Source organism: Leishmania mexicana, chromosome 22 (genome assembly GCF_000234665.1).
Source record: "Leishmania mexicana MHOM/GT/2001/U1103 complete genome, chromosome 22".
NCBI lineage: Eukaryota > Euglenozoa > Kinetoplastea > Trypanosomatida > Trypanosomatidae > Leishmania > Leishmania mexicana.
The window spans coordinates 391,411-417,050 of record NC_018326.1 but is presented as its reverse complement, the minus strand read 5'-3'; the positions used below and the strand labels follow the sequence as shown (position 1 = coordinate 417,050).

Here is a 25,640-nt window from a genome sequence, read left to right as displayed (position 1 = left end):
TGGGCTGGTGCGACCACAGACACACACACACATGCACCAAGCACATGGAGAAGAGTCTGTGAACCAACTAAAAACAACTGACAACGGTACCAACGGGTACTATATCGTGACGGCCTGGTGACAGGAGTGGGGACGCGCGCGTGAATGCGTCCACGGTGCTGCGGATAGTTATACGTGACTACACTGCGAGCAGGGCCAACAGCAGTGAAGAAGAACGAGAAGGGGGGCGACTTGAACAGCACCCCAGCCTAACATATGTATACGCGCCGACGCTGCTTAGCTGCTCCGCCAGCTCGGAAGGGACGGTGCTGCGACAGCACTTGTGCTATGGGTGACACGTCGGTTCATTGACCCGCTTGCACGACTTCGGCGCACCGCCGGAGGCGAGGCTGTGGAACCGACTTGCCGGGCTGGCGATGGAAGTGCGGCCTTTGAGGCGGACTTCGATGACGTCGTCGTTAGCGGCGAGAAGCGCCGCACTGTCGCCGTCGACGGGTCCATTGTGGCGCTGCCGGGCTCGCCGGCTTCGCGTTTGGCGCCCATGCGATACAGCAGCGGACCGCGGAAGACAGCGCCGCCCGCCTTCTTCTCGTACCGCCAATCAATGTCGCCCGTCTCGGGGTTCTGCACGTGGCAGTTGAGGCCTAGGAAGTAGTCGTTGCTGCCGTCGCCGTCAACATCATGCACAACGTTGGAGGAAAGGCCCCATTGGTACGGGCGCATGGTCCGCCCTGTGGCCTTGAACACGTGCCGGTCCATATCGCCACCAGCCGCGAGCTCGCCGAAGCCCTGCTTCGTGTACTTCTTGCCTTGCGCCAAGGTCGTGGCGAGGTGCTTAGCATACAGCGGGTCATACGTCGCAGCAGCGTCGAGGCGAGCTTGGTGGATCGTCATGAACGGGTCCTCGTACCGGTCCTTCTCAATAACATCCCACAGCGCCTTCTTGCGAGATCGCTGTGCTGCGGACAGGCCCGGTGCGGCGGCGGAAGCGGTGGCGGCGGCCCGGTCAGTCGAGCTCTCTTGGAGGGTGGCCGAGTGCCCCGTGGCACCGCTTGCAGCTAGCTGCGACGCGGCAGGGTCGTCAAGGCGGTCGGCGTCCATGAAGCCAAACGCGTTAAGCTTTGGCGCGCCACTCGACTCGGCGTCGCCGTGGCTGCGCTGCGAGCGCAGCCCAGGCTCCTGTTTCTGGAGCATCTCCTGCCCCTCCCGCATCTCCACCTCATCCTTGAACTTCTCGATCATGTCAAGATAGTGCGCCTTCTTCTGCTGAAGCAGGTCGCGCTCCTGCAGCTGGTATTCCGCCTGTCGGCGCGCGTGTGCTTCCAGTTGCCGCTGCCGAGCGTACTGGTTGATTTCCTCTGCCGTGGCCCCACTGCGGCGCAGCTCGGCCGCCTCTTGGAGGATGGCGATGCGCTCCGCCTTGGCCTGCCGCTTGCGCTCCTCGCGCATGGCCTCGTGCGCCTCAACAAGTCGCTCGCGCTCCTTCTCCATCTCCATCGACGCCTTGAATCGGACCTGTGCCTGGTGTACGCGTTCTACGTTACTCCGCAGCAGCGCCGTCCGCCGGCTATCGTCGAACCGCGCACTCTGGTCTAGCAGCTTCTCATACAGTTTGGCCGCCGTGTCCAACTTTTGCTCGTACGCCTCGTCTTTGGCGGCCTGCAGCTCCGCCCAGTGCTGCTGACCAGCAATGCCAAAGCGGCTCTTCACGTTGTGCTCAATATCAGCCATGCGCAAGGAAAGGCTGTGGTAGCGGTTCGCTTCGTCGTCCGTGACCTCGGGCAGCTCCGCGGCGCTCAGCTCTGCCTCGCGCGCCGCCTTCTCTTTTGGACCGGCAAAGCGATCCTCGCGCTTGCGCTCGTAGACCCACTGCATATACGCCCCGGGCTCGCCACGCAGCGCGTCAGATATCTCACGCGACGCCTTCGCCTGCCTCTCTGCATTGCTGCTACGGTAGTCTGCGTCGATCTGCGACCACACGTCTCTCAGCCAGCGCAACCGCTCCTCCACCGCTGACTTCACCTCCAACGCGACGGCAGCCGTCCACTTGCCTTCGCTGCTGCCCTTCACCTTGCGCTTGAAGGCGTTCACGACCTCCGCCTTGTGCAACTTCGCTGCAACTCGAAAGGCGCGCTCCACACGCTGGTCGAACGCATCGAAGTACTGCTTCTGCCGCTTCTCCTTCACGTACTGATCGAAGCGCTGGTCCTGAAGGCGCTGCCAGCCCTCCATCGTGCTAAACTGCTCGGCGAGACGCAGCCGACCGACGCTGATGCCACTCTGCACCCCACGCAACACGCCACTACGCTTGTGCATGATGCCGGAGAGGGTGGGGACGAGTTCGGGGGGAGGGGTGGGTGGGCGGCGGCGGCGGGTGGACGGTACACCACTGAAAAAGGCGTGATAAGTGTGTAAGAAAAATAGGTGGTGTAGAGCGATGGCCCGCTTCACGCCTCGTGGATGGCACAGAGTACCTCCGTGCGCGCGTAGGCGCGTATGATGTGTCACAGGCGGGGCAAGGCGGAGAAAGAGGACAGTGACGTAAGGGGACAGGGCGGTAGGCACGAAGGCAGAAGGCAAGGAGAAGTCAGCGGAGGACCAAGCGTATCGTCTGACGCCCCCCCACCACAACCCACTCCTCCCCTACTCAGCAACCCTTGATGACTCGCAACGAAGAGACGCGGACGCACGCACCCACGACCGTTCCAACGAGCACCCGCGATGCGGATTTCGGCTGAGACGTCAGCTGTGCAAGGTAAAGTGGCTCGTGGTTTTTTTTGGAGGGAGGGGGAGAGAGAGTGTAGTAGACGAACACGTCACGTCATCCGCGGTGAAGGAGAGGCTTGGATGGGCCGCCGAGAAGGCGGAGAGGTCAGAGCCCGGGGGGGGGGAGGGGAGGCGAAGTCCGTCTACAAGGGTGCGTGAAGGCTCTATTGGGTTCCTGCTGACAGTGCTACGAGCGACGTGGTCATGGCTCCCAGCGCGGGCAATCCTGTGTGTGAAAGGCAGAGAAAGGGTGTAAGGAGGAGGAGGAGGAGAGGGGCTGGGCATACAGATGCACAGAGGGGATGTGCGGGGGCAGGTCAGTGAGTGCGTTGCGTCTCTGCGTGCGTGCGTGTGTCGCCATCACAGGCGGACTGTTCCCGTTATGGGGAGGAGGGCAGTAGTGAGCCACACAGCATGAGGGGAGAGCAAGAGGATGATGATGAGAGAGGAAGGGGCGGAAGGGGGGAGGGAGGCATGGAACAACGCGGCGCATGTACATCATGGATAGCACGGACACAAAAGGTTGGCGAGTAGAAGGCAGGCAGGAAGAGAGAGGGAGATGATGGTAAAAGCGTGGGGGGGGAGGAGAGGAGCGGGGAAGCTAACACCACCACCACCACGTTGAAACACACGCACAGGGGATCTTCTCCCTCGCGGGTACATCACAAGAAAACGAAGACACAAGGAGCTCTCCCCTCCCTCCCACCCCCGACGCTCGAGCAGGGGAGGCGAACAATGGATAAGAGGCCAGCGCCGGCGACGGATACAGGGGAGAGGGATGTGTGTGTGTGTGTGTGTGGGTGGGTGGGCGGCGGCGAGGTGCGCCACACGAGAGCGAGACGGCACTGTGGTGAGTACAGAACACGCACAAGCAAAAGAGGGCGGAGAGAGGAGGAGAGCAGCGCTAACTTGATCGCGCGCACGGGGGGAAGGGGGGGGGGACGCGGCAGTACGGGCCGTGGCCGAAAAACCCGCATACCCCTCCTCCTCCTCTTCTCACGCTCATGCGCACGCGCGTCTGGGTACACCGCCGTTACAGTGCCGACGGCGCTGAGGAGTCCCAGCGGGAGTTGTAGGTGGCCCTTGACTTCATCTCCGCCATTGGCTGCGGGGGCGGCACCCAAGTCGACGAGCCCAGCTCCGCTGCCACGGCGTCGATGTTCTGCTTCTCTTCATCGGACAGCAGTTGGTAGGCAGAGGTGTTGCGCACCGTGGCGAAGCCCGAAACGGCCGTCAAGAGCGCGATTTCCTCGAGTAGCGATGCCTGGTACTTGCGCGCCAGGTGGTAGAGGGAGCAACAAGTCTGGTAGTTCACCACCTCTCGAGCCACGGCGGCCTCGCAGAGCGACTGTAGCTCTGTGAGGCGAAGCTGATGCGCGCCGAGCATCACCTCGAACGCGGTCTCGGACGGCGCCTGAAGCTGCTGGGTGTAGAGGTAGCGCAGGATGGGCTGCACAGCCAGGAGCGGCAAGGGCACTGGACCGATCAGTACAGTCCGCTTCGACGAGCTCGTGAGGAGCGCAAGCGGTGAGGCGGCTGCTGCCGTGCTCAGCTTCGCTGCCAGTGAGCCGACACGGTTGGACAAGGTGCCACCGCTCGCGGGCCCGCCGCTTACGGTGCGGTAGAGCGGCCGCAGCAGCTCGGTGAAGAGATCGCTAGCAGTCAGCAAGATGCAGGCATGAAGCACATGCACCGACTGCGCCTTTGTATGTGGGTCCACAACTACCATGGTAGTGTTGGCACCGATGGACGGCGCGCTGAGAAGCGCGGCCATGTCGCTGCGCAGCTGCTCGGTGCTCCGCTGCCGTGCCAGCCGCACCTGCTCCCGATCACCCGCCAGTAGACTCGCGCAGAGAGTAGCCAGGGGAGCTAGCTCGTAGGTCTCACCGGCTGCCTTGACGATCTCCAGCGTCTGCACCAGACGCGCTCGGTACTCGGCCGTGAAGCTGTTCTCACTGGTGCTCGCAGTAGGACGGCCACTATTCGCCTCCGCACCGTCGCCGCCGTCCTCGTCCTTCTCCAACAGCACGCGGTATTTGGCCTTCAGGCCACCCCAGTAGACGTAGTCGACGAGGCACTGCAGGGCATCGGCCGTGAGCGGCTGTGCCAAGCCAGGGGCGCGCGGCGTGCCGTTTGTGAAGTATATGGGCAGACCACCTGCCCCACCAGCCGAGGCGCCTGCCCGTGCAGTGCTGTCTTTGGCTGCAGACGATGGGTCGACTGCCCTTGCGCCCCCGCCGCGCTGTCCCTCGGAAACCTGCTGCAAGAGTGCGTCCACCTCATCACGGCCCATGTCTAACGGGGTGCGGTTCTGCTGCTGCTGCTGCTGTCCTGGTGCTCTGGCGGTGGACAAGGCGGCACCACTTCCGCAGCTGTACAACTCCGAGCGACAACCCTCGAGCTGCTTGAGGAGGAGCGGCGCACGCTGATGCACGATGGCGCGATGCAGACCAGCTATCGGTACATCCTCCTCCCCAGTCTTCATCTGCTGCTGCTGTTGCTGAAGCCCACCGTCCTCTCTGGCCGCCCCTGAGGCCCACGGAGCTTGCAGCTGCGCAACGGCAGATGCCATATCTGCACTGCCATACGTGCCAGCATACACGTAGCAGTCAAACGGTGTGCCTTGTTGCTGTTCCCGCAACTGCTGAAGCTTCAGTCGGAGCCGCTGAGCACCTCCGTCGCCGCCGCTGGTGGCCACCGCTGCCTGATCGTTCTCCGAGACATAGCCATCAGCAGCCAGGAAGCGCACCATCGAGTTCGTTGCCGGGTCCGCCCCACACACACCGCCGAATACGTAGACGAAGCCGCCCGCCAGCGCAGCTGCAAAGCTCTTCCTGTGCGGCTGCACAATGGACATGTTGCCCATCGCCACCGGAATCCAACACGGTGCGCTGGCCGCGTTGCCAACCAGCGGCAGCACCACGGAAAAATGCGTGAACTTGCCGGTGATGCGCTCGTTCAAACTCCCACCGCTGCACCCGCCGACGAGCAACAGTGCCTCACCGCACACAAAGATGGCGTGCTTCTCGCGTGGAACGGCGTCGGCGGTACCGCCCCGGTGCACGCAGTGCCACTCTCCCGTGTGCAGCTGCACTGACCACGTATCGGTGAGCACCTCCGACGCCCCTGCGCCGCCGTTAATGTACATGGTGTTTCCCCTGATACACGCGGCGTGGTAGGTGCGCGTGGCAGGGCGGGTGCGCACCGTCTGATGACTCTCCGCATTTGCGTCTTCGCCCGGCTTCTCTGAGTTCTGAACTGCCGCCGCCTGCTCAGGAGGAGGGGAGTGGTGCTCCTTAGCCGCCCGCACGCGCCGTCGCCACTGGTAGCTGTTCAGCGAGAACACATACACGTCCGAGCCGCTCGCAAGTGTCGCGGCTGCCGTCGTCGCGGCTACCACGCTCCCGGTGCCGGAGCCGCGCCGTGTGCGCTGGCGCGACTCGCTCGTGGTTTTCCCTCCGTACAGGTAAAGTCGATCGTCATGCAGCACCATCGTATGCCCGAAGCGCGGCCCGGGCTCGTTGCGGTTCTCCGCTGACCCATCCCGCTGCCCGTCCCACACACAGCGCCAATGGTGTGTGTCCAGGTCGTAGACGTGCATGTCGTTCAGCACTGCACCGCCGTGCTGCGCGACGCCACCGCTGATGATGAGGTACCGCCCATCATAGGCACAGGCGGCGTGACTGTGGCGCGCCACTGGGGCCTCTGACAAGGTATAGAGAGGTTCCCACGAAATGGTGGTCGCGTTGAAGGCCATGAGCGACGTCGTCTCCTCGCCATGGAGATCGAGGCCGCCGAAGAGAAGCATCGTGTCAGGCGTGACAGGAGTGAGGGTGTGACCCGACCGGGCGGTTGGTGTGAGCCCGACCGGGCGGAGATATCGCGCACACATGATCGGCAGAAAGTTCACCTCGCGCGGTGCCTCGGGCATTGACGACACCGCTGTGGCAGCAGCAGCAGCAGCGGCGGCAGGGACGGCCTTCGGCAACAGGCCCTCATTGCCGCCGGTGGATGCCTCGCTTGACGCGGGCCATGGGAGCACATCAACGGGAACGGACGCGGAGGCCCCTTCGCCCAGATCCCCGCCGACCTCCGTAACCTTGGTGCCGCCAGCTCGCGAGCCGCGAGCTCCAAGGCTGGGCAGCGGAGGGAGAGGTGACTGAGACGTCAGCGGCGGTTCCGGTGCCCCCGCGTCCGCAGCGGTGTTGGCACGGGAGGGAGATGCAGGCAGGGGGGCCTTTCGCGGTGACGACGACAGCAGTGGTGGGATGGGGGCAGGGGCGGCTGCGCCGTTGCTGTCGCCCAGAGGTGTCAGTCGCACGCCAAGCGGCGTGGCGGACAGCCGCTGCGAGCTAAGCTGCGCATCCGTGAGCCCTGTATCGGCTGCGCTGTACGTAGAAAAGCTGATGGGGGCTAGCGATCTCGATGCGGCGGCAGTGGAACTTGGACGCATTCCCGGGCGGATCGGGACACTTGCGCCTCCCTCGCCGGTGCTGACACGGCGAGGCAGGCTAGGTGCCGCATTGGCACTGCGCTGCTGATCCTTGAGCACACTCGTTCCGCCAACAACACCGCGGCGCATCGAGGCCTCACCGTACGGACGCGCGTTCGTGGCGTCGCTGCTACCCGTGACGGTGCCGCCGACATCCTGCAGCTCCGCTAAGAGAGCAGCAATGTCGCGCGCATCGACCTCGTCATCCATGGGATGCAGATACTTGTTCGCCTGCATTGCCGTTGCTGTATCGCCGGTGGCGGTGGGGAATGTTGGCGTATGGTGCGCTCTCCGTACGTGTATGGATGTGCAGTCCTTGAGATGAAAGGTTGTTTGTTCAAGCCCAGGGCAGCGACAGACTTACATAGAGCGCTGCAGCTGCGGCAGAGAAGGTTGAATGTTGGCGGGATGGGCAGGAGGCGCGTGCGCCGGTGCATGTCCCCCCCTCGTGCAATGTATTGCTTCCTTGTTTGGATCGAAACCGCGCACATTCATTTTTTTTTGGGAAAGGTGTTGTGAGCGCGCGTGTACATGTGCGATCAACGTCGTGGAGTAAGGGAGTATGTTTGTGGGTGTGGGTGCCAGAGAAAGTGAGGGAGGGACACCCGCTTAAAGACGGAAAGGGGGCACACGGTCCCTATCGACGCAACGCAAGCGCATGCGCACATCCACGCACACGTGCATCAGCGGCAGGGAGAGTTGCCGCAACTGGGGGAGGGGAAGGGAGGGGGTTAGGGTGCCTGTGGGAGGCCAACAACACCATGATCTGCAGTGGGTGCTTACTCTGCAGGCCGTGTTGCAGGACATCTGCTGCCTCTCTTCGGTGAGCGTCTCTGCGCTTGCTCATGAAGTGCGGTGTGTGTGTGTGTGTGTGTGTGTGTGTGTGTGTGTGTGTGTGCGCGAGAGCCTGTGGCTGCACGATGAGTGGCGCTCGTTCTACTTCCCCCCTCCCCTTTTCCTCTTAGGGCAAGAGAGGACGGCAATTGTGGCGCACCTCGCCATCCTTTGCTCGCGTCGCCTCCGGTTCCTCATCACCCGCCACGAGCCCTCGGCGTGCGCAGTGGGCGCGACTCAGTCGAGCAGCAGACGCATTCCGTCAAAGACAACCTCGCGCGGTGCACCAGGGACGACGCTTTCGCGGCCCTCTCCACCACCATCTCTGATACCGAGCCGCCTCGCCAGGCGCGCTCCTGCTGCCGACGACTTCCGTGCGTCATTGCCAGCGCCCCCTCCTCTACTCTCTTGCTCGTACATGACACCCGCCGTCCACACAACCAACACGCGACCCGCGCCGGGGGAGAGGACGTCTTCGACGGCGTCAGTCATGTCGAGTGTGTCGAGCCAGCGCCACACGAGCTCATCAAATTTCTTTCCACTGGCGCAGCCCGTCTTGTGGCTGTCGCTACAACTGCTGCTGCAGGCGCCGTCTCTCATCTCTTCGAGGCTCACCGCTGGTTGCGCGTTGCATGATGCCTCTCCTGCTGCCTCGTGGTGTCGTCCCGAGGTGCTGGTCAGGGGTACGCACGTCACGCGAAGGCATGCATGGCGCCAGAACACTTCCTGCTCGCCACCGGAAAAGACGGCGACGCAGGTGAGCACTGGCGGTGTTGGGATACCACCCAAGACCGAGCTTGTTCCGTTGACTTGGCCGAGGGGAGTGTTGTAAAAGCTGCTGCTGACAGAGAGCATAGCGGATGCCGTCGCGGCGTCGGCGGGGGTCGCATTCGGCTCGGTGTACGAGTAGGCCAGTTCACTATAACTACCGCCGACGATGTCGAGAGTCAGTACAGGGTGCGTACACCAGGCGTCGCTGGTCCTTTCCGGGCCAAAAAAGAATAGCCGCTGCGAGTGTAGCTGTGGTCGCCATTCAGGGTGTTCGTAAGTGCATGTGCTGTTGCCACTGGCGGCGACGGCGGAGAAACCGCCTCCGGTGATCGGCGCGGCTGTTGACCACGGCGCACTCCCATGCACCGAAAAGAACACAGGCGCGTCGCCCCTGTCCGCGAAGGCAGGGGGCGGCGGCGATGGCTGATGTTGACAGAAATACGCCCCGCTGGGGTCAGGTGGTGGTGGGGAGAGTCTGATGCTCACATAAGACTCGGACGCCGGCGGAGGAGGGCGACGGTACTCATTGCTGAGACTTCTAGCGGTGTGGTAGTACGGAGGAAGGGACAGGCGCGACGGGGTTTCCATTGTGGCCGTGCGCATGGGAGGCCCGCGAGGTCGCGCTGACGTGTGTAGGCTAGCTGCGTGGTTGGACAGCGATAAAGAGGTGAACAGCGGAGACGACGCGCTTACGGAGGACACCGCTGCAACGCCGTCAGAGGTGGAGACGGGGTGAGTGTTACCGCTGAGGTCAGGGACTTCAGAGGGGGAGCCTACCGCAGCCACATCGAGTTCTCCGTCGTCAGCCGCTGCGGATGGTGCGTATCTGGTGGCTTCCGTCGGAGCTGTTTCTCGGCGCTGGTCTTCTACCTCTTGGCGCTGCACCGCCTCGCGCGTCGGTGGGTCGGGTGCTGCAGATGACGAGTCAGAGCACAACACACTCATCACCGCACGCGCTGAAGGGGGTGGGTGGGGTGTGAGGGAGGAGGCTGCTGCGGATACTCGCAGATGTGGAGCACGTGCGCGCGCCTATATATTCGCGCTCTCTCTCTGTGCTGGAGGTAGGTAGCGGGGTGGTGCGTGCGTGCGTGTGTGTGTGAGGGGCAAAGAAACGCCAGTAATGCGGTCACAAGGACATTGGGGCAGGAAGATGTGGTGATGGTGGTGATCCGTCAGGGGTAGCGCCCACGGTGCGCATAACAGCGGAGGTGAGGGCAATAACAAGGACGTGAAGAATACAGATAGCAGAAGCGGAGGCAGCAGCAGAGTTGGTAGTTGGGATCGGGGGTGGGGATGATGATAAGGTGGGAGAAAGTGTCGAGGGGGAAAGATGCAGCACGGCAGAAGCTTCATGCCTCAGTGAGAAGCTAAACATGTTTATGAGTGCATCGCACTCCCCGATGTGGGACGGAATGGCACACTACAGACACAGACATGTCACGCATCGTGCACGCGCCTGCTGATCGCACAGGCGTGAGCTCCCTCTCTGTTTCGCATGCCCCTCGCCACCTTTCCTCGCGGCCTCCTCTGCGAACCGGTTACCCTCACCAGAGTGATCCCTTCCTCCCTCCCTCCGTCCATCCCGTGGTATCAACCTCCCCCATCGACCAAGGAGGGTGGGGGAGAAGGGGAGCGACGAGAAAAAAACGGCTTGACTTGTCTTAACGCAAACACCGAGCGAGACGAGGGGAGGGAGGGAGGGAGAGACTGTTCAGGGATTGCATGAGCCGCCGAGAGGGGAGTTTTCCCGTGCGCGCACACAGTCGAGGCTTAGCCGTCGCCATGTGAGCAGCAGCAGCATCACACACACACACACGTACACACGCACACACATGTATAGATTAAAGGGAAGAGAAGGGGGGGATTCCCTTACCGCAACACCTTCATCGCCAAGAGCAGTGACATGAAAAGAGAAGCGATGCGATGCGATGCGATGAAGGTGCGGAGGAGAGTGGGGGGAGGGGGAGGGGACGCGACATCGCAGCGCACAGACTGTTCCGCTGCGCGTGTGTGTGTGTGAAAAGAATAAGAGGCGGACTTACACAAACGGCAGCTGCGCGGGAGGTGTTGTATGAGGGAGAGCTGAGCGCAGCAGACACAGTAGCCTCCTCCTCCTCTCTGGCACTCGCGTTGCCTCCACAGCACCCCGGGCGGCTTAGATGCAGGAGGGGGAGCCTGCGTGGGATGTTGATGGTGCACGCTGTGAGACGACAGCAAAACTCCAGTACATAAAGTCTTGCAACCAGGATACACATGCATGGGAGAGGGGGACGGAGGGGCGGGGAAGAAGGCGCACTGCAGCCCATGCAAGTTCTACCGTAGCATGGCACATCTCATGTCTGACGGAGTTGAAGACAGGTTTTGCAAGGCGCCAAGACAGAGTAGTCGCGCCGCCTACACTGGATCCCCCCTTCCCCTCCTTTGGTGGCTACCGTTGAACTCGCCGGCACCGCCCTTTCCTCGTGCGTCTCGGTAGCCTTTACTGCGTCTTCTTGGCTTTTCGTGGTGACGAGGCGGGTGCAGCAGTTGTGGCGGCGATGGCGCGGAGCGCCCGCACCTTGGCCAGCGCTGTCGCTTCTGAATCTTCAGATGCGTTGTTCTTCGCGCTGACGTCCGCGTATCCGGGGGCCGGGGTGCCGTTGACGGTCACAACCCTGCTAGACGACGATGGAATCGCAGTCGCTGCGGCTTCGCGCGGTGCCGCCCGCTTCGCGGTCGCTTGCCCCTGCCTGAGCGAGGCTTCTTGAATGTTGATGTAGCCCTCGAGAACGACTCCGATGAAGACGGCGCCGAGCGAGACCCACTGTGCGTTTTGCACGGTGTGCCCGTGGACCACGATGGAGAGGATGACACTGCCGCTCTTGCGCAGCAGGGTCATCGCGGTCATCGCCAGCGTTCCAAAGACGGTGATTGTGTGGAAGATGAACAGCTGCCCAAGTGCGCTTAGGAGACTCATGAGGAACACGTCGTGGCGCGCCTCCGGGCAGTGCACGAGGAAGGCGAGAAAATGGGAGAGGTCGTGGAACGGAACGACCGACGTGGCCGAGACTCCGCTAGCGCGCTCCAGCCAAGCCGCGAATACGCGACCAAGTGCGCTGTTCGGCATGGGGAGGCTGCGCATCGCCAAAGTCACGGTGTGGTGCGAGAACGACGCCAGCCAGCTCCAAGGTTGTTCACCCAACTCCAGTGCGAAGAGAAGCGATAGGGCACACCCCACCGAGACAAGGTTCGTCCGCATCATGAGCGACGCCCCACTCCACCGGTGCCGCTCGACGAGGATATCCTGAGTTGAGTTCGTGTACCCGTCCATGAGCAGGTTGAGCAGGAGCAGCGCCATGCCGAGGAGAGATGACGAGGATGATGCCGCGCCGCGCTTTGCGCTCGTTCCGGTGTTGCTGCTGCTGCCGGCGGCGGTGGCAGAGGATGCGCTGGCGGAGCTGGTGATGCGACTCTCCAGTAGAAAGAAGGCGATGACGCCGCTGGTGATGAGCAGGCACGCCCCAATTTTCTTGGCCGGGTAGCGCGCGCGGTACCACACAAAGCCGACAAGCATGACGGGAAGCATCTTGCCCATCTTTGCGGTCAGCGCGACGGGGTAGGAGACGCGGCGCATGGCGGCGTAGCCGAGCGACGTGCCGAAGATGTTGGAGAAGCCCATGGCCAACATCTCCCGCACGTCTCGCCGACTCAGCACGGTGGACTGATTCTGATCCAGTGCGGCCGATACGTTCGCCTTCACGCCACGCTGGCTGGCGGATCGCTGCTGGTAGCTCCGCATCAAACGACGCAGGAGACTATTCATTCCCAGGAGCGCTGCGCTCACGATGGCACCTGCCAACGTTTGCGTCAAACTAATGCCGTACACTGTGGAGAGGTAGACAACGTGCGGCTTACCAGGCGGGGCATTCGACTTCGCTGCTGCCACCGCTGCGGCACGACGCGCGTCGTGAGTTGACGCTGCAGTCGCAGTCATCGAGGCGGCAAAGGCACTGTCAGCTATGAAGTAGGGTTTTGTGATGGCGCGCTCCTGCTTGATGGACCACCAACCAAAGCAAAGGTTGATGCCTATCGCGCAGAGCACCATCTGCGCGAGCAGCAGTATCCTTGAGGAGGTCCCAACCTTGACGGCAGCGATGCCCGACCGCGGCGGTGTGACGGACATGGTCGTTCGCTTCGCTGGTGCGGACGGCGTTGCCAGTACCGACTTCGTTCCGCGGCTATCTGCGCAACCGCCGTCAAACGACATCAGCGAGCAGAAAAGACAAAAACGACAGCGGTGCGCCCCCCCCTCCCCGCGGCGTGACGGGAGATGGTGATGTGAGGAGTGCGCGGGAAGGGAGAGGGGAGGGGGCAGGAAGCGAGCACACCCACAGCAGGGCGAAGGGCGAGGATGGGTGCTGGGAAAGCGAAAGACACGCACGCAAAGGTGAGCAGATAGGGTTGAGGCCTTCAACACAGGAACAAGCCATAGAAGACGACGACCCCCCTGCGGTTGCGGCGGCCGCGTTATCACCGACGCACCAATGGTCACGCACCGATAGAGCCCAAAAGTGGTGGCAGTGGTGGTGTGGTGCCGCGCACAACGAGAACCGCAGCAGTGGCGATAAAGCAACGGCCCCCTGCTTGTCTTCACGGCTGCCCCGTGTATAACGACCAGGGGAGTCGGCAGACACGAGCGGGGAGAGGATCACGAAGATGCTGGTCTGAAGCGGTGTATACGGGTTCGCTGCCCTGACGCGTTCGGATGCTGTGGGGGGGGGGAGTCTACGACGGAGCAGAGCTCTGCGTGGACTACGCGCTTCTTCCTCTCCCTTTTTCCGGTTTGTGATGTGTGCAGGCCCTTCCGTGTGTATGCACAACGATGAACACGAAACAGCAGTGCGTCGCAGCTCACGTCAGGCGGCGGATGTGCGAGGGAGGGGGATGTTGGGGGAGGGGGTCCCCAGTGGACTCAGTCCGGGGGAGGGGGGGAGAAGAGCCGAAGAGGCACCGACAAGAAGAGAGAGAGGGGAAGCGAGAATACTAAAGGTGCATCCGTAGAAAAGGAAAGGGAGGGGAGGGGAGGGTGTGTGTGTGTAGGGGGGGGGGTGAAGCAGTGCGGAGGCCGGCGCCTTTGACAGCGTCACGGCCCGCGCGCCCGTGCATACTTCTTCGGAAGGTGCCAGAGGAGGAGACAGGAGGCGGTGTGCGCATGTTACTCTTTCTGCGCTGTGCAAGTGGCGACACCGTTTCGCCGGCGTGGGCGCGCCTTGGCCTCTCAGTGCTCGCGCCACCGTCTCGCGGTGGTGGAGGACGGCGTACTACCCTGCTGAGTGAGAGACCGCCCCCTCCCCCCTCCTTTTGAGGCTGGCACATGCGCACGTACAGACCCGCAAGCCACGCACTGTCCTTGCCCCTCTCCCCTTCCGCACGTCTTTCCATGGGCAGTGCTGCCTGCGATCTCAGCGCAAGAACCACGATGGCACTTGCGAGGCTATCGCACCTCTGTGCTGGTGTACCCGCATGAGAGACAGACAGCCATCGGCGATGAGTGTGGAGGAAGAAAAATGGCAGCGACGCAGGCATGTCACAGACCACCACACAGACACGGGGAGCGGAGACCCGCGCGGGGGACGGCATCGCCTTGATCACGCGAGCTTGGGACATCGGTGGGAGTTACTTTTGGATATGATAAGTCTGCTCTATGATGGAGAAGGCTCACGACGACACGACAACCGACTGCGACGACCGGCGAACACAGGAAGACACGCAGAGACACAATCTGGAAACGAACACCAACCATCACCGGCAGCGGCGCGCGCCACTGGGCGGCTTACAGTCTAATCCAGTCAGAGCACACAGTGATGCCGCACCCCCTCCCCCCACCCCCACCCACGCCCGGGCACACGCCAGTAAAGAGGTGCACAGACACACGGCGTGCCTGGGGTATCGAGAGGGCTCGAGTGGCGTCGCTCCCCGGGAGTCCGTGAAATGACCCACCCAGATGTACGCGCAGGGCGAGAGGAGGACGGTGTGTGCTCGGCATCGCCAGCGGACAGCGCGCCATGCAAACTAAAAATCGGAGAAGGAGAAACAACACAAAACGCCAAGACCGAGAGCGTAAAGCGAAGAAAGCGCTCATCAGGCGTGCGCGTCATCGGCAGTGCGGTTGGCATGGGAGGGGGTGAGCAGATGACAACTCCTCGACTGCCTTCTCTTGTCCCCCCTTCTGCTGCGCCCTCGCACATGCGCGGGCACGCGTGAGCTGATGGGAATACGAAAGAAAGGACAAGCTAGCATTATGAGAGGGAGAGGGAGAGACAGGGAAGTGTTGCGCCGCTGCTTCGCTCCCGTCCAATCTGAGCCAGCGTATACGCGTGCTGCCATCCTTCGACTTGCTCCGCCACGAGAGAGACAGCGGTGGGGCAGCAGGAGAGCGGCGCGAATTTGTAGTCGCGTCTGCCTCTAGAAGCTGACCTCAATGCCAAACCTTGCCTGCTCTCCATGTGCCATGTGCATCCCCAGCGTGGCCGTCACCGTCTCGTAGAAGAGCGACGTGATGCCCGCTGCTAGTCGCCCGGCATTGTTGTACCCCAGCCTGAGCAAGGTTGGTAGTTGTGGCATCCACGGTGTCACATCGAGCACCGCCGCCGCCTCCAGGTCGATCTCACCATTGTGCAGGATCGATGCGGCGCTCATGCGTAATCGATCGCGGTCGAGCCCGACATTGACGCCGACCAACGTGGGAAGCTGGCGCCAGTCGTACGAGGAGGCGATACGGGAACTATTCGTGCTGGCGCCGTATCCACTTCCGCTCAGGTCCAGCTGCGAGGCGGACAGGTTCGATGCGTCGCGGCGCACAAGGGTATGGCTGGCCAGTGTCTGCACGAGCAAGAGACGAACTGTGATCGATGGGATGGCCACGTACGGCGGCGTCGCTGCGGCGCTGGCAGGTGAGGTGACGTCGCCAGAGCCGCTGCTGCCGGTGCTGTGACTCGGATACAAAAGGGAGGGTACACACGCGGTGTAGCGCGCCTCGTCGGCGGCGGACACCAGGGGATCGACTTGTACAGAAGAGGCGCCCGACGGGGTTGTACCAGGAGCCGTCACGACCCACTCCACGCCGGGGAGCGGCATCGTCACGGACGATGCACGGTCGTTCTGCATTGAGATGCCGATGAGGGTGTCGCCCAGCGCGAGAGGGAGCTGCACGCCGCACGTCAGTGCCCATGGCGCTGCCGGCAGCACGACGACAGGCTTGCCGTCAAGCATCCGCTTCGCCACTCTCGATGCATCGGCGCCGCTTCCGCCAAACGGCACGCAAACGGCGGCGTCGAGTGTGTACTGATACCGGTAGCCCGCGTCACGGCCAGCATTATCGGGCACTTCGTCCTCGGACAGCGAGGCGGAGTTCATGGGTGACTTGGCAGCCGCCGCCGCCGCGGCAGACAGGGTACGGTTCACTCTCAGCGCAGCAGGCCCGGCCCGGGCCCCGATGCTCTGTCGGTTGGCGGACCAGTTCGGGAGGGACATGTCAATCTCTAATTGCCCCCATGGTGCTGGTGCATGAGCAGTGCTGATGCTGTCGGCCGTGGCCTCGCTCGCAGCCATCGTGAGAGGCCTGGTGAAGTCGGTGAAACGCAGGTACGACGGTCCGGGTTCCGCCACGGGGTGCATGGCCACCACCGCCGCCGCCGTTGTAGCGGCCGCGTTCGTAACCACTTCAGTGGCGCCATTCGCGCGGCGTTGCCCGATGACTCCGTAGCCTGACTCCCTCGTCGGAGACAAGGCCGAGAGCACAGTCATCTCAGCCGCGGCCCTTTCTGCGCCCGTGGAGGTGCTGGCACGACCCGATGCGGATGACTGCACCGGTATGTCAACACGCACGGCCGCTTCCATCTGCATGTGGCCCGTCGTGGAGAATGCCAGCGAGCCGGCGTGCGGGTCGCGCATCTGCACCGTGAAGTCCCCGTTCTCCTCAACGATAACAGACGATGAGGATGCGACGTGCGACGCCGGGCTGATAGGGGTGCCGACAACGGCGGCAACCGCTGCTGCGTCGCTGCTCCGCGCTACTGGTCTGCCAGGAGCCGGCGTCTGGCGGGAGACGACAATGCGCTGCTGGTCAGCACCGGCATAGGGGGCAAAGTCGGCAAACGCGTTGCTGATGCATTCCTCGATGTGCAGCCCGCGGAAGCCGCTCTGCCAGTACTCCCGTAGGGATGGCATTGTCCGCAGGTGATGACGGCGCTGCCGCTGCGGGAGGCTGCCCTCTCGGCTGCTGATTAGGATGCCGGCGGCGTTACCTTGCTTTAGGGTGGTGTGAAGTTGACCGCTTAACACTGTCTATGGAAGTATGTATGCGTGTATGGCGGTGGAGACGGTGCGTGTTCGTTGGGCACAGCGTCGATACTTGCCTGATGCGATACGTTACACGAGATTTTTTTTGTTCGGGGGAGGGGTGGAGTCGGTGCCAAGGGGATCGCGATGCTGCCGCTGTACGCGTGCGCCTCACTCCGACTTGGCGCGCCTTCCCCGCCTTTTTTTCTTTTGCTCTGCAGCGCTTGTGCTTGTGTGCGCGTGTTGTGTCTAGGATCCAATGCGGTATCGCGTGCCGACCCGGGGGTGAGGCTGCACTTTGATGTTGCCGTCGCGAAGTCGATCTTGGACGTGAGGAGGCACACATACACACACACGCACGGGCACGATAATGCTCATGGGGTTGCGGGAGTGGAGCAGGGGGTGGGTGGGGGTGAGTAGAACGGGAGAATGTTGGCGATAGTGGTGATTTCCGGCTGTGCGTGCATGCACGCCACGCATGAGCTCGTAAAAGAGAACATTGTTATTGGAGGGGTGGGGTGCGGTGGAGTGGGGGAGGAGCCGATGCGCACAGCCGCATGGAAAACAGCCTATACGCGCGTGCGAGTGGATGACCAGAACGTGAGCGCCATCGACGTTGTGCACACGAGACACCACTGTAGCGACACAAACTCACTCTGCTCACCCCCTCGTTCTCGCCCGTTGCCGTGCGCCTCTGTCCCTATCGACTACAAGAGAAGCCGTGGCTCCACTGCGTTGTCTGTGATGGGGTGCGTGTCTAGGTGTGAGGGCCGCAATGGCGAACACGGATGTGAATCCATTCCCCATCCCCCTACAACTGCGCGCACGCAGAGACCGTCAGACAGGGGAGAGGAGAGGATGGGGACGAAGGCGGAGACAGCGACAACGCCAACCAAGCTTCGGTGACCGCGGATTCAGGAAACATCAACCACACAGAAAAGTGCTTCTGCGACACGGAGAGCGACAGCGACGCCGGTAACGCACTCCTGTCCAAGTCTCGCGCGCCCCCCACTCACTTTCATCCAGGACAACATACAGACGATGGTGTCGCGCGCGCGATGAAACTACAACAACAGGAACTAAGAGAGAGCGGCCTGAGACTTGGCCACGAACAGCGCTCCCTCTTCAGGCACAACGCACCGCACCGACGCGCCGGCAGAAGACGCAAAAAAAGAAAACGTGAGGAAAAGAATGACATGCGCCATCACCTCCCCCCTCCTCTCTCCCGCCCTCACGCGCCCGCCCAGAGAGAAAATGGCACGCGTCACTACAGGCCCCACGTGGATGTCTGTTCGGGGCCGACGTCCTCCATGCTGTAGCCGCTCATGGTCGAGCGCGGCGCGAAGCGGGTCAGGCGCTGCTCAGGGTTGGTCTGTGATGCGAAGCGATCCACGGCAGCCGACGTCTGCTCCTGATCTGATAGCCGCAGCTTCTCGGCGTCGGCGGCCTGGAGCGAGGCCACTTGGCCAGCCTCGGCCGTCTCCGCCATCTCGCGCTTTGCCTTATCCAACGCATACGCATAGGTGCGACTGTGCTTGCCGCCGAACTCGAAGCCGTGAATGCCGCAGAACAGCATCGTCTGAGCCTGCTTCTCGAACGCGCACAGCTTCACCATCGACAGCGTGTTGTGCCGCATCTGCGCCACTTGTATTGCCTCCATGGCTGCCCTCAACGCGTCTTCGACCGTGACGTCCGCCACGCTGATGGGTGCGCCGTAATGCAACGATGTGAGGGCACCGGTCCCGTCCACGGTGCACTCCACCTGCACCTGCGCGCCGGTGCCACACGCCGTGGTCTTGACGCCAGGGGCCGGAGGTAAAACAGCGTACTCCATGTGATTCGAGCCATGCGCAGGCAGGACCGTGCACAGCTCCGTGCCATACCGTGCAACGGCAGGGTAGGCGTCGAACGAGAAGGACGCAGCACTGGCACTGTCCGTTCGCACATCCGTCACCTCCAGCATAGGGTCGGGCAGCCACCAGTCGCGTTCCTCCGCCATGGCACGCCGCAGCACACGACGCCGCGCCGCTGCCCACTCCTGCTCCGTCGCGCCTGGGTGATAGAGGGACCAGTGCAGACGGCACTGCGGCTCAATAGTGCGCTGAGCGTCGGTGATGCCGTGCTCGCACTGGCTGCGGTGGTACTCTGTGCCTCTCAGCACTGCTGCCACTTCTGCCACCGAGATGTTACCCTGTTTATCCAAGGACTGGCCCATGGCGAACTCGGCGCTGAGCGAGATGTACAGACCGGTCTCACGAAGAAAAGCGCAGAATGGCATTAAATCCTTGCCTGGCATGTCGCCCTCGAGCGGCGCCTCTGTCGGCGCCTCCGTGGCCTTGTCGGCGGGTTTCTGATGCTGTGTGTACTGCGCATAGAGCTGCGGGAGTGCATCGACCACGAAGAAGGAGGAGGAGGCAGCATCGCTCATGAGCGTCGGATGCTCGGTTGGGTTCAACTCACGGTCCACGGCGCGAACGACCACGCGGTATTCGCCGTTCGGCAGGCGCCGGCCCGCTGCGTCGACGTACGGGAGAAATACCTCCATTGATTGCGTCTCGGAGAGCGGCACGTTATCGTCAAGCATGACAGCAAAGACCCATTCTCCGCTCGCCTCGTCCCACACCTGCGGCGTCGACGCGGCGTCGCTGTATGAGTGCGCCTGCTCTTGCTCACGAGTGAGCTTGCCGTAGAGGTGCGAGGCGTACGCCGACACCTCCTGGAGGGCCGGCGTCTCGGCGACGAGCGCCTGCACATCGGCCGCCTCCTTTTGCATCTGCGCGCGCACGTTTTGTCGCTCCTCGGCGGTGCGCCGTCGCCACAGCGAAATCTCGAGTCGCCCCGCCTGCCGCAGCTGATCTCGCTGCACCGCCTGCTCGGTGGTGAGGGAGCCGTTTGTGAGGCGCAGGAGGCGCAGCTTGTCCAGCGCCGGGGACTTCCAGTCGTAGGAGACGGTCTGCCGAGAGCCCAGCGGCCACACCTTGAGAGTTTCTCCAGCTGCCTTCGCCTTGGGTGTCTTCTCCTCCCGCAAGATGGTGAGGAGGTCAGCACCGGCAGCGAGCAGCTCCGGCGCCGGCGCCGTCACTTGCACGGATTTGACAGGGCTCAGCAGGCGCTGATTGCTCAGCTGGACCGCGCTGTACAGCGCCCGGCGACGTGCGCCGAACGGGGCGGCTGCCTGTCGAACTACACGGCCTATGGCCCCCTCCGCCTTGGCGAGGTTGGCGGCGCTGAGCAGCAGCGGCTGCTGTGCCGCGTGCGCCATTGCCACTCCATAGTGAGAGCAGTGCCGCGCCAAAGAGCGGCGGAAGGTGTACGGCGACGCGTAGTCCAGCTGACTGCTCAAGGGCTTCGTGGCGTAGTACATCTCCGCTGTAGCCGCCACCACCTGCGTCGAGGCAGCGTAGTGGAACAACAGCTGCCGGCTCGCCGTGTGGGTGTGCTGCACGAGCGAGGCAGCGCCGAACTTGACGTAGTGCATGCGACACCACACACTATTGAAGTGTGGCTTCAGCACCGCCGAACGCAGGTCGAGGCGTGCCTTGGCCAAACTCTCCTCCAATCCTGCGAAGAGGGCAGGTAACGGCGTTTCGCTGTAGAGTCGACAGCGTGCGGCGGCCGCGACACGGGCGAGGGACTCGGACTCCAGCACATGCACCGTCTCCAGCGCCTCTCTGCGCTCCGTGTGCAGCCAGAAGTCCTGCAGGGAGAAGCCGTACGACGCCTCGCCATCACTGCCGCTGCTCGTGAGAGGCTGCTCAAGGATGGCCTGGATCTTCGCGTGCTCGGCGGCCCACTCGGCGGTGGTGTCGAGGAGGTCCTCGGGGTCGTAGACGCCCTCGTCCGTGCGGCGCTGCTCCTTCTCCACCTCGTTCGCCGCCCAGGCCTCCTCCGTTGCTGTGGCAGGTGCGCCGCCACCGGTCCACGTGCTCGGGTACACGCCTGCTTGGACCTGGCGCGCGCTGCGCTCCAGCAGGATGGCGTGCACCTGATGGTAGGCGGCCGCGACGTCAGCCAGTAACTTCGCCTGTGCAGCAGCGTCGGTGGCGTGGGGACGCAGCTTCTCCTGGAAGAAGTCGTGCGCAGCGCTGCAGGCTGGCAGGTAGCGTTCCGCCCACTTCTTCTTCGCCTCCGTGCTCTCGTACACCCAGATGGACGGAACGGGAAGGGGGATGCGGGTGATGGTCTGCTGCTGGAAGGCCTCGAAAAACTGCACAAAAGCATCCGGCTTTGCGGTGCCGCCCCAGAGCAGCTTTTCGAGCTGCAGGTAGTTCGTCACTCTCGTCTTGAGGTGACGCTCACTGAGGTAGGCAACCTCGCAGAAGAAGGTGTCGGCCTCCCACTTCGTGTTCGGGTGATCCGCTTCGTCGAGAAGCAAATTGGCGAGCGACGAGGACGCGCTGCCGCCGCCGCTCTCGCCCGCGCCGCGACCTCTGCCGGCCGCGCCAAGCACGCCCACGTACTGCTTCGACGTGCGCCGCGACTGGCGCATACGTCGCACATACTTAGTTTCAAAGTACTCGGACCAGAGCTCAGCGCTCTCTTTTACGTGTTCCGGTGCACCGGTGACCATGTTCGACCCCATGTAGTCCTCCACATAGGCGAAGGGCGACGTGGACGACGGCGCCGCACCCCCTTCCGCCCGCTCCGCTGATGCAGGAGAGGCCGCGGTGTGGACGACCGGGTCATTACCGAAGCGCAGCCAGAGCTCGATGGCACGTGTCAGCGACGGCACAGGAATGTGCTGAGCCCACAAGGTGCGGCATTCGTCGGCGCTGCGGAGGGCGCCAAGGTGATCCGTGGCCGGGTCAGGGGCGTAGATGGGTGTGTAGCTACGGGCCACCGTGTCGAGAGCGGCACGGACGCGTGGGACTGCCGCTGCCGTCGCCACGACGCCGCAGGATCGGGCGCGGTACATCACACACACACACACACAGGCGCAAGCACCGAGAGGGACCCCTAGCGACTAATCCACCCACAGTAAAAGCAAAGGTGAAGGAGGGAGAGGCCGCTGCTGCTGCTGTTGCGGGAGGAAGGCAGCAGTACAAGAAGCGGAGTTAGCCCAGCCGACTAATATGTTGTGGTGGCACTGCATGAGGGGCAGGCAAACATGTAGCATGTACGTCAGCAGACATACATGTGTATGTAGGAGAGAGCCGGAGAGAGAGAGAGATGGAGGCAAGAGGAGATGTGGGCAACGGAGACGCAGACACACAGGCAGACACTCAGAAGGAGAGGTGGAGACAACAGCCGTGCCTTGCAGCTCACCTCACGCATTGCGCCACTGCCCTCACTCTCCCCCCATCGCACGCTGCTCTTCGCGAGCAGAGGCTGCGAGGAGGTATACACAAGAGGCGTAACAACTGGCCACGGGCTCACACACAAGTTGTACCTTGGCCCGCTGTGCTCCGACCGCCTCTAGTACGCGCGGAGCCGAGAGGGAGGGAGGGAGGGTTGCAGTAGGGCGGAAGGGCAAGGGGAAGAACAGTGCGTTGCTTGCTTCAGCTCTCCGCTTATAGCTGTCGAGTCAGCACTCGGCAGTGCCATTACTAGCCCACAAGCACACCAAAAGCCCTCACACGCTTCACCACAACAGTTATGAGAACAACACAACGGATATAACGGAGGAGAATGAAGAAGGACGGGGGAGGGAGGGAAGATGAACCGGTAAAGTGCCGCCCTGCATCTCCGCCACCCTCCATGCGCGTCGCATCGTCTCTCTCCTTCTCTCTCTGACGCGCACCGCATCACTTGACACGGGTGTCTTCTGTGGCGGAGGATAGTGATCACCTCCACATGCGCGCCCCACCGCGATGCTTCCTGCCCCCCCCCAACCCCCAACCCCGCAGCACCCCTCATCCACCCACAGTTCTTGTCCTCCGTTTCAATCGCCCCCTCCAACACAAAGCCCGCCATTTCTCTGCAGTGTTAGAAGTTGGACACGGCGAACACGTCCAGCTCGCCCTCCCGCGCTACGAAGAGGAGGTTGCCGGCGTCGTTCGCCAGCAGGCGGGTGCAGATGCCCTTATCGTAGTACAGGTCCTGTGGCCCAAGCGTGTCAAGCGCGACCGTTATGATACCGCGCGTCGTGGCGAGTGCAGCACGATTCTGTTGAATGAGCGTAGCCTCTGCGATAGGGTACGCGAATTGATGCCGCTTGTATGGCGTCGCCATGTTGCGGAGGTCCCACACGGCCATGGCGCCGTAGACGTCGGTCGTGATGATGTTGTAGCCGGTCGTGTGGATGGAAGAGATGGTGGTCTCGTGGTGGAGCGCGCGGGTGCAGAGCGCTGTGTTTACGACAGGGGTGTCCTCGCGCGAGCGCGGGTCCCACATCTTCACTGCGGCATCGCGGCCGCCGGAGAGAAGAACGTAGCTGCTCTCCTCGAGCACTGTCAGCGCAGTTATGTAGTCGCCATGCGCGTTGGGAATCTGGCGCATGACGCTGCCGCTCATGACATCGACAAAGCTCAGTCGGTGAGGGGCACTGGCGTTGCCGCTCAACATACCCGCCGTCCCAGGCCCACCAGCGGCAGCGGCGCTGACAGCGCTCTCGCCTACGGCAACGATAGAGTTTCGGAACGCCGTGATTGCGGTCAGGGCAATCCCTGGCGGTCGCATGACGATCTCGCCCTTGTTCCACCGGATCGAGTTCTCGTTGCATGTGATGACAATGATGGCGCCGGCGTTGCCTGTGCCAACCGCCGCCCCTGTTGCCATGCTCGCCGCATCCCCTGGCACGCCCACTCCGTCCACTGCACAATCGGCTACCGCCATCGCAGTGGCAGGAGCAGAAGTCGAGGACGGCCTAACGGCTGGTCGCCCACAGTACTTTGAGTACGGCTTGCGCGACTTGAACGGCATGCCGGCGATGGCAAGGTATTGTCCATCCAAGCGCTGGCCAGCCATCGCGACAGGGACGCAGTTCATCGGCAGCGGCACGACGCCGCGGGGGCGAACGCTCACATGCGGGAACCCTAGCGGGTTCTTGGCCGACGGCTGACGGGACGACCCCGGTGGACCCCAAAGAGTGACTGTGCCGCTCATATCGCCTGTCACCACCTCATCACGGACGCCGAAGTACGCCATGCACGTCACGGGGTTCGACAGCGAGTCCCCTTGGGAGTTCTCCATCGGCACTGAGCAGTAGATTGTCGGCGGTGTCCCGCGCCACCAGCGTGTGACAAGCGCCACATCCACTTCAAACCGTGGCTCCGTGGCGTACAGCTCCGCGAGGCGCCGCGCAAGACGCGGCCGAGCCGCTAAGGCGGCGCGAAGTTCCAAGACTCTTCGCGACTTATGGAAGCTGTGCTCAATAATGCGCAGCCCGATATGGATGAGCTCATCGTGCTGCAGGCACAGTTCTACAGTGTCGAGAGTCCCCTGCATGCTTACCCAGCCTACGATAAGCATCTTTACCAGAACCGCCACGTACTTCTCTGCCTCACACGGCACACAGCGGTGCGCGACGAGCATCTTCAGGACAATGCGCAGGACCAGATGGCGCAGCGTGGCCTTCTCTTGGATTCCCAACTGCAAGACAGCGGCCCAGGTGTTGTGATAGATGATAGCGCTGGCCAAGCCGTTCAGCATCACATGCAGTTTGTTGTCCGTCAGCTGCGACATCTTCGCCTTTAGAGCCGCGGCTGCCTGGCGGGCGTCGCCGCTGTCGAGGATAAAGGTGCACCATTCCTTTCCCCGCATCTCCAGATCCGCCTCCTCGGGATCGTTGTTGCGGTCAACGTCCCTGATTGTCATCAGGACCTGCGCAAGGATGTCGGCGGCACAGTCATCTTCCGACTCTTCCTCGAAGCCGAACGCGTCACACTCGTCTGCGTCAGCGCGCCCCTGCGTGGTGGGAAGCGTAAACTGGATTTCAACCTTGGAGTGAGGGTTAATGGCAGGCGGCCGTGCCGGCAGCAAAGGAGCCGCGGTGGATGTTGCAGCGGCGGTGGCGGCGGCAACCGGGGCACCAACTACGGAGCAGGCGGCGATACCACCAGCGCCCTCTACCGGGTCCGCCAACCCGTCGGCCTCCGCCATCGATGACAGCATGGCCGCCGCAGATGTGGTGAAGACCTTGAATGATGGCGACACTAATGCGGCCGCCGACGTCGCGGCAGCCGATTCGGGCGTTGTTGCTGCTAGCGCTGCCAAGGATGGAGTAATGGTCGGCACAGAAGACGCACCAAGCAGCGGCGCTGTTGCCATCGCGCCGGCAATGCCCGCGGCGAGACCTCCAGCAGCAGCAGCAGCAGCAGGCATGCCTGCGGTGTTGACTGACACGCGCGATGGTGCCGGCGGCGGCGGTGGCGCGCCCGTGGCCTCAGCAAGTAGGGTGGCGGCGGACCGGGGTGCTGGGACGGCTGGGCCGCTGCTGAGCATTCCCGCACCGACGTTGCCTGTTGGACCGCAAGTGTTCATGATGGAGGCGGATGCCGCGTGCTGCTGCTGCTGAGAC

At 62.9% G+C, this 25,640-nt stretch overlaps 7 protein-coding genes across 7 annotated transcripts; all 7 read right to left on the bottom strand.

Annotated features, from left to right (window-relative positions):
- Positions 1-276: 276 nt before the first annotated feature.
- LMXM_22_1040 (conserved hypothetical protein) lies at positions 277-2,316 on the bottom strand (the record flags this gene model as incomplete). The annotated part of the gene is made up of 1 exon (XM_003875509.1): positions 277-2,316. The coding sequence occupies one exon, from the start codon at positions 2,314-2,316 to the stop codon at positions 277-279; it is 2,040 nt and encodes a 679-aa protein (XP_003875558.1).
- Positions 2,317-3,799: 1,483 nt separating this feature from the next.
- On the bottom strand, positions 3,800-7,468 carry LMXM_22_1030 (conserved hypothetical protein; the record flags this gene model as incomplete). Its single annotated transcript, XM_003875508.1, has 1 exon — positions 3,800-7,468. One exon carries the CDS (start codon positions 7,466-7,468, stop codon positions 3,800-3,802), a length of 3,669 nt encoding a protein of 1,222 aa, XP_003875557.1.
- An 861-nt stretch (positions 7,469-8,329) lies between these two features.
- On the bottom strand, positions 8,330-9,808 carry LMXM_22_1020 (hypothetical protein, unknown function; the record flags this gene model as incomplete). Its single annotated transcript, XM_003875507.1, has 1 exon — positions 8,330-9,808. One exon carries the CDS (start codon positions 9,806-9,808, stop codon positions 8,330-8,332), a length of 1,479 nt encoding a protein of 492 aa, XP_003875556.1.
- A 1,534-nt stretch (positions 9,809-11,342) lies between these two features.
- Positions 11,343-13,109, bottom strand: LMXM_22_1010 (conserved hypothetical protein; the record flags this gene model as incomplete). The annotated part of the gene is made up of 1 exon (XM_003875506.1): positions 11,343-13,109. The coding sequence occupies one exon, from the start codon at positions 13,107-13,109 to the stop codon at positions 11,343-11,345; it is 1,767 nt and encodes a 588-aa protein (XP_003875555.1).
- Positions 13,110-15,307: 2,198 nt separating this feature from the next.
- Positions 15,308-17,071, bottom strand: LMXM_22_1000 (conserved hypothetical protein; the record flags this gene model as incomplete). The annotated part of the gene is made up of 1 exon (XM_003875505.1): positions 15,308-17,071. The coding sequence occupies one exon, from the start codon at positions 17,069-17,071 to the stop codon at positions 15,308-15,310; it is 1,764 nt and encodes a 587-aa protein (XP_003875554.1).
- A 1,378-nt stretch (positions 17,072-18,449) lies between these two features.
- LMXM_22_0990 (conserved hypothetical protein) lies at positions 18,450-22,097 on the bottom strand (the record flags this gene model as incomplete). Its single annotated transcript, XM_003875504.1, has 1 exon — positions 18,450-22,097. One exon carries the CDS (start codon positions 22,095-22,097, stop codon positions 18,450-18,452), a length of 3,648 nt encoding a protein of 1,215 aa, XP_003875553.1.
- A 1,010-nt stretch (positions 22,098-23,107) lies between these two features.
- On the bottom strand, positions 23,108-25,234 carry LMXM_22_0980 (conserved hypothetical protein; the record flags this gene model as incomplete). The annotated part of the gene is made up of 1 exon (XM_003875503.1): positions 23,108-25,234. One exon carries the CDS (start codon positions 25,232-25,234, stop codon positions 23,108-23,110), a length of 2,127 nt encoding a protein of 708 aa, XP_003875552.1.
- Positions 25,235-25,640: the final 406 nt, after the last annotated feature.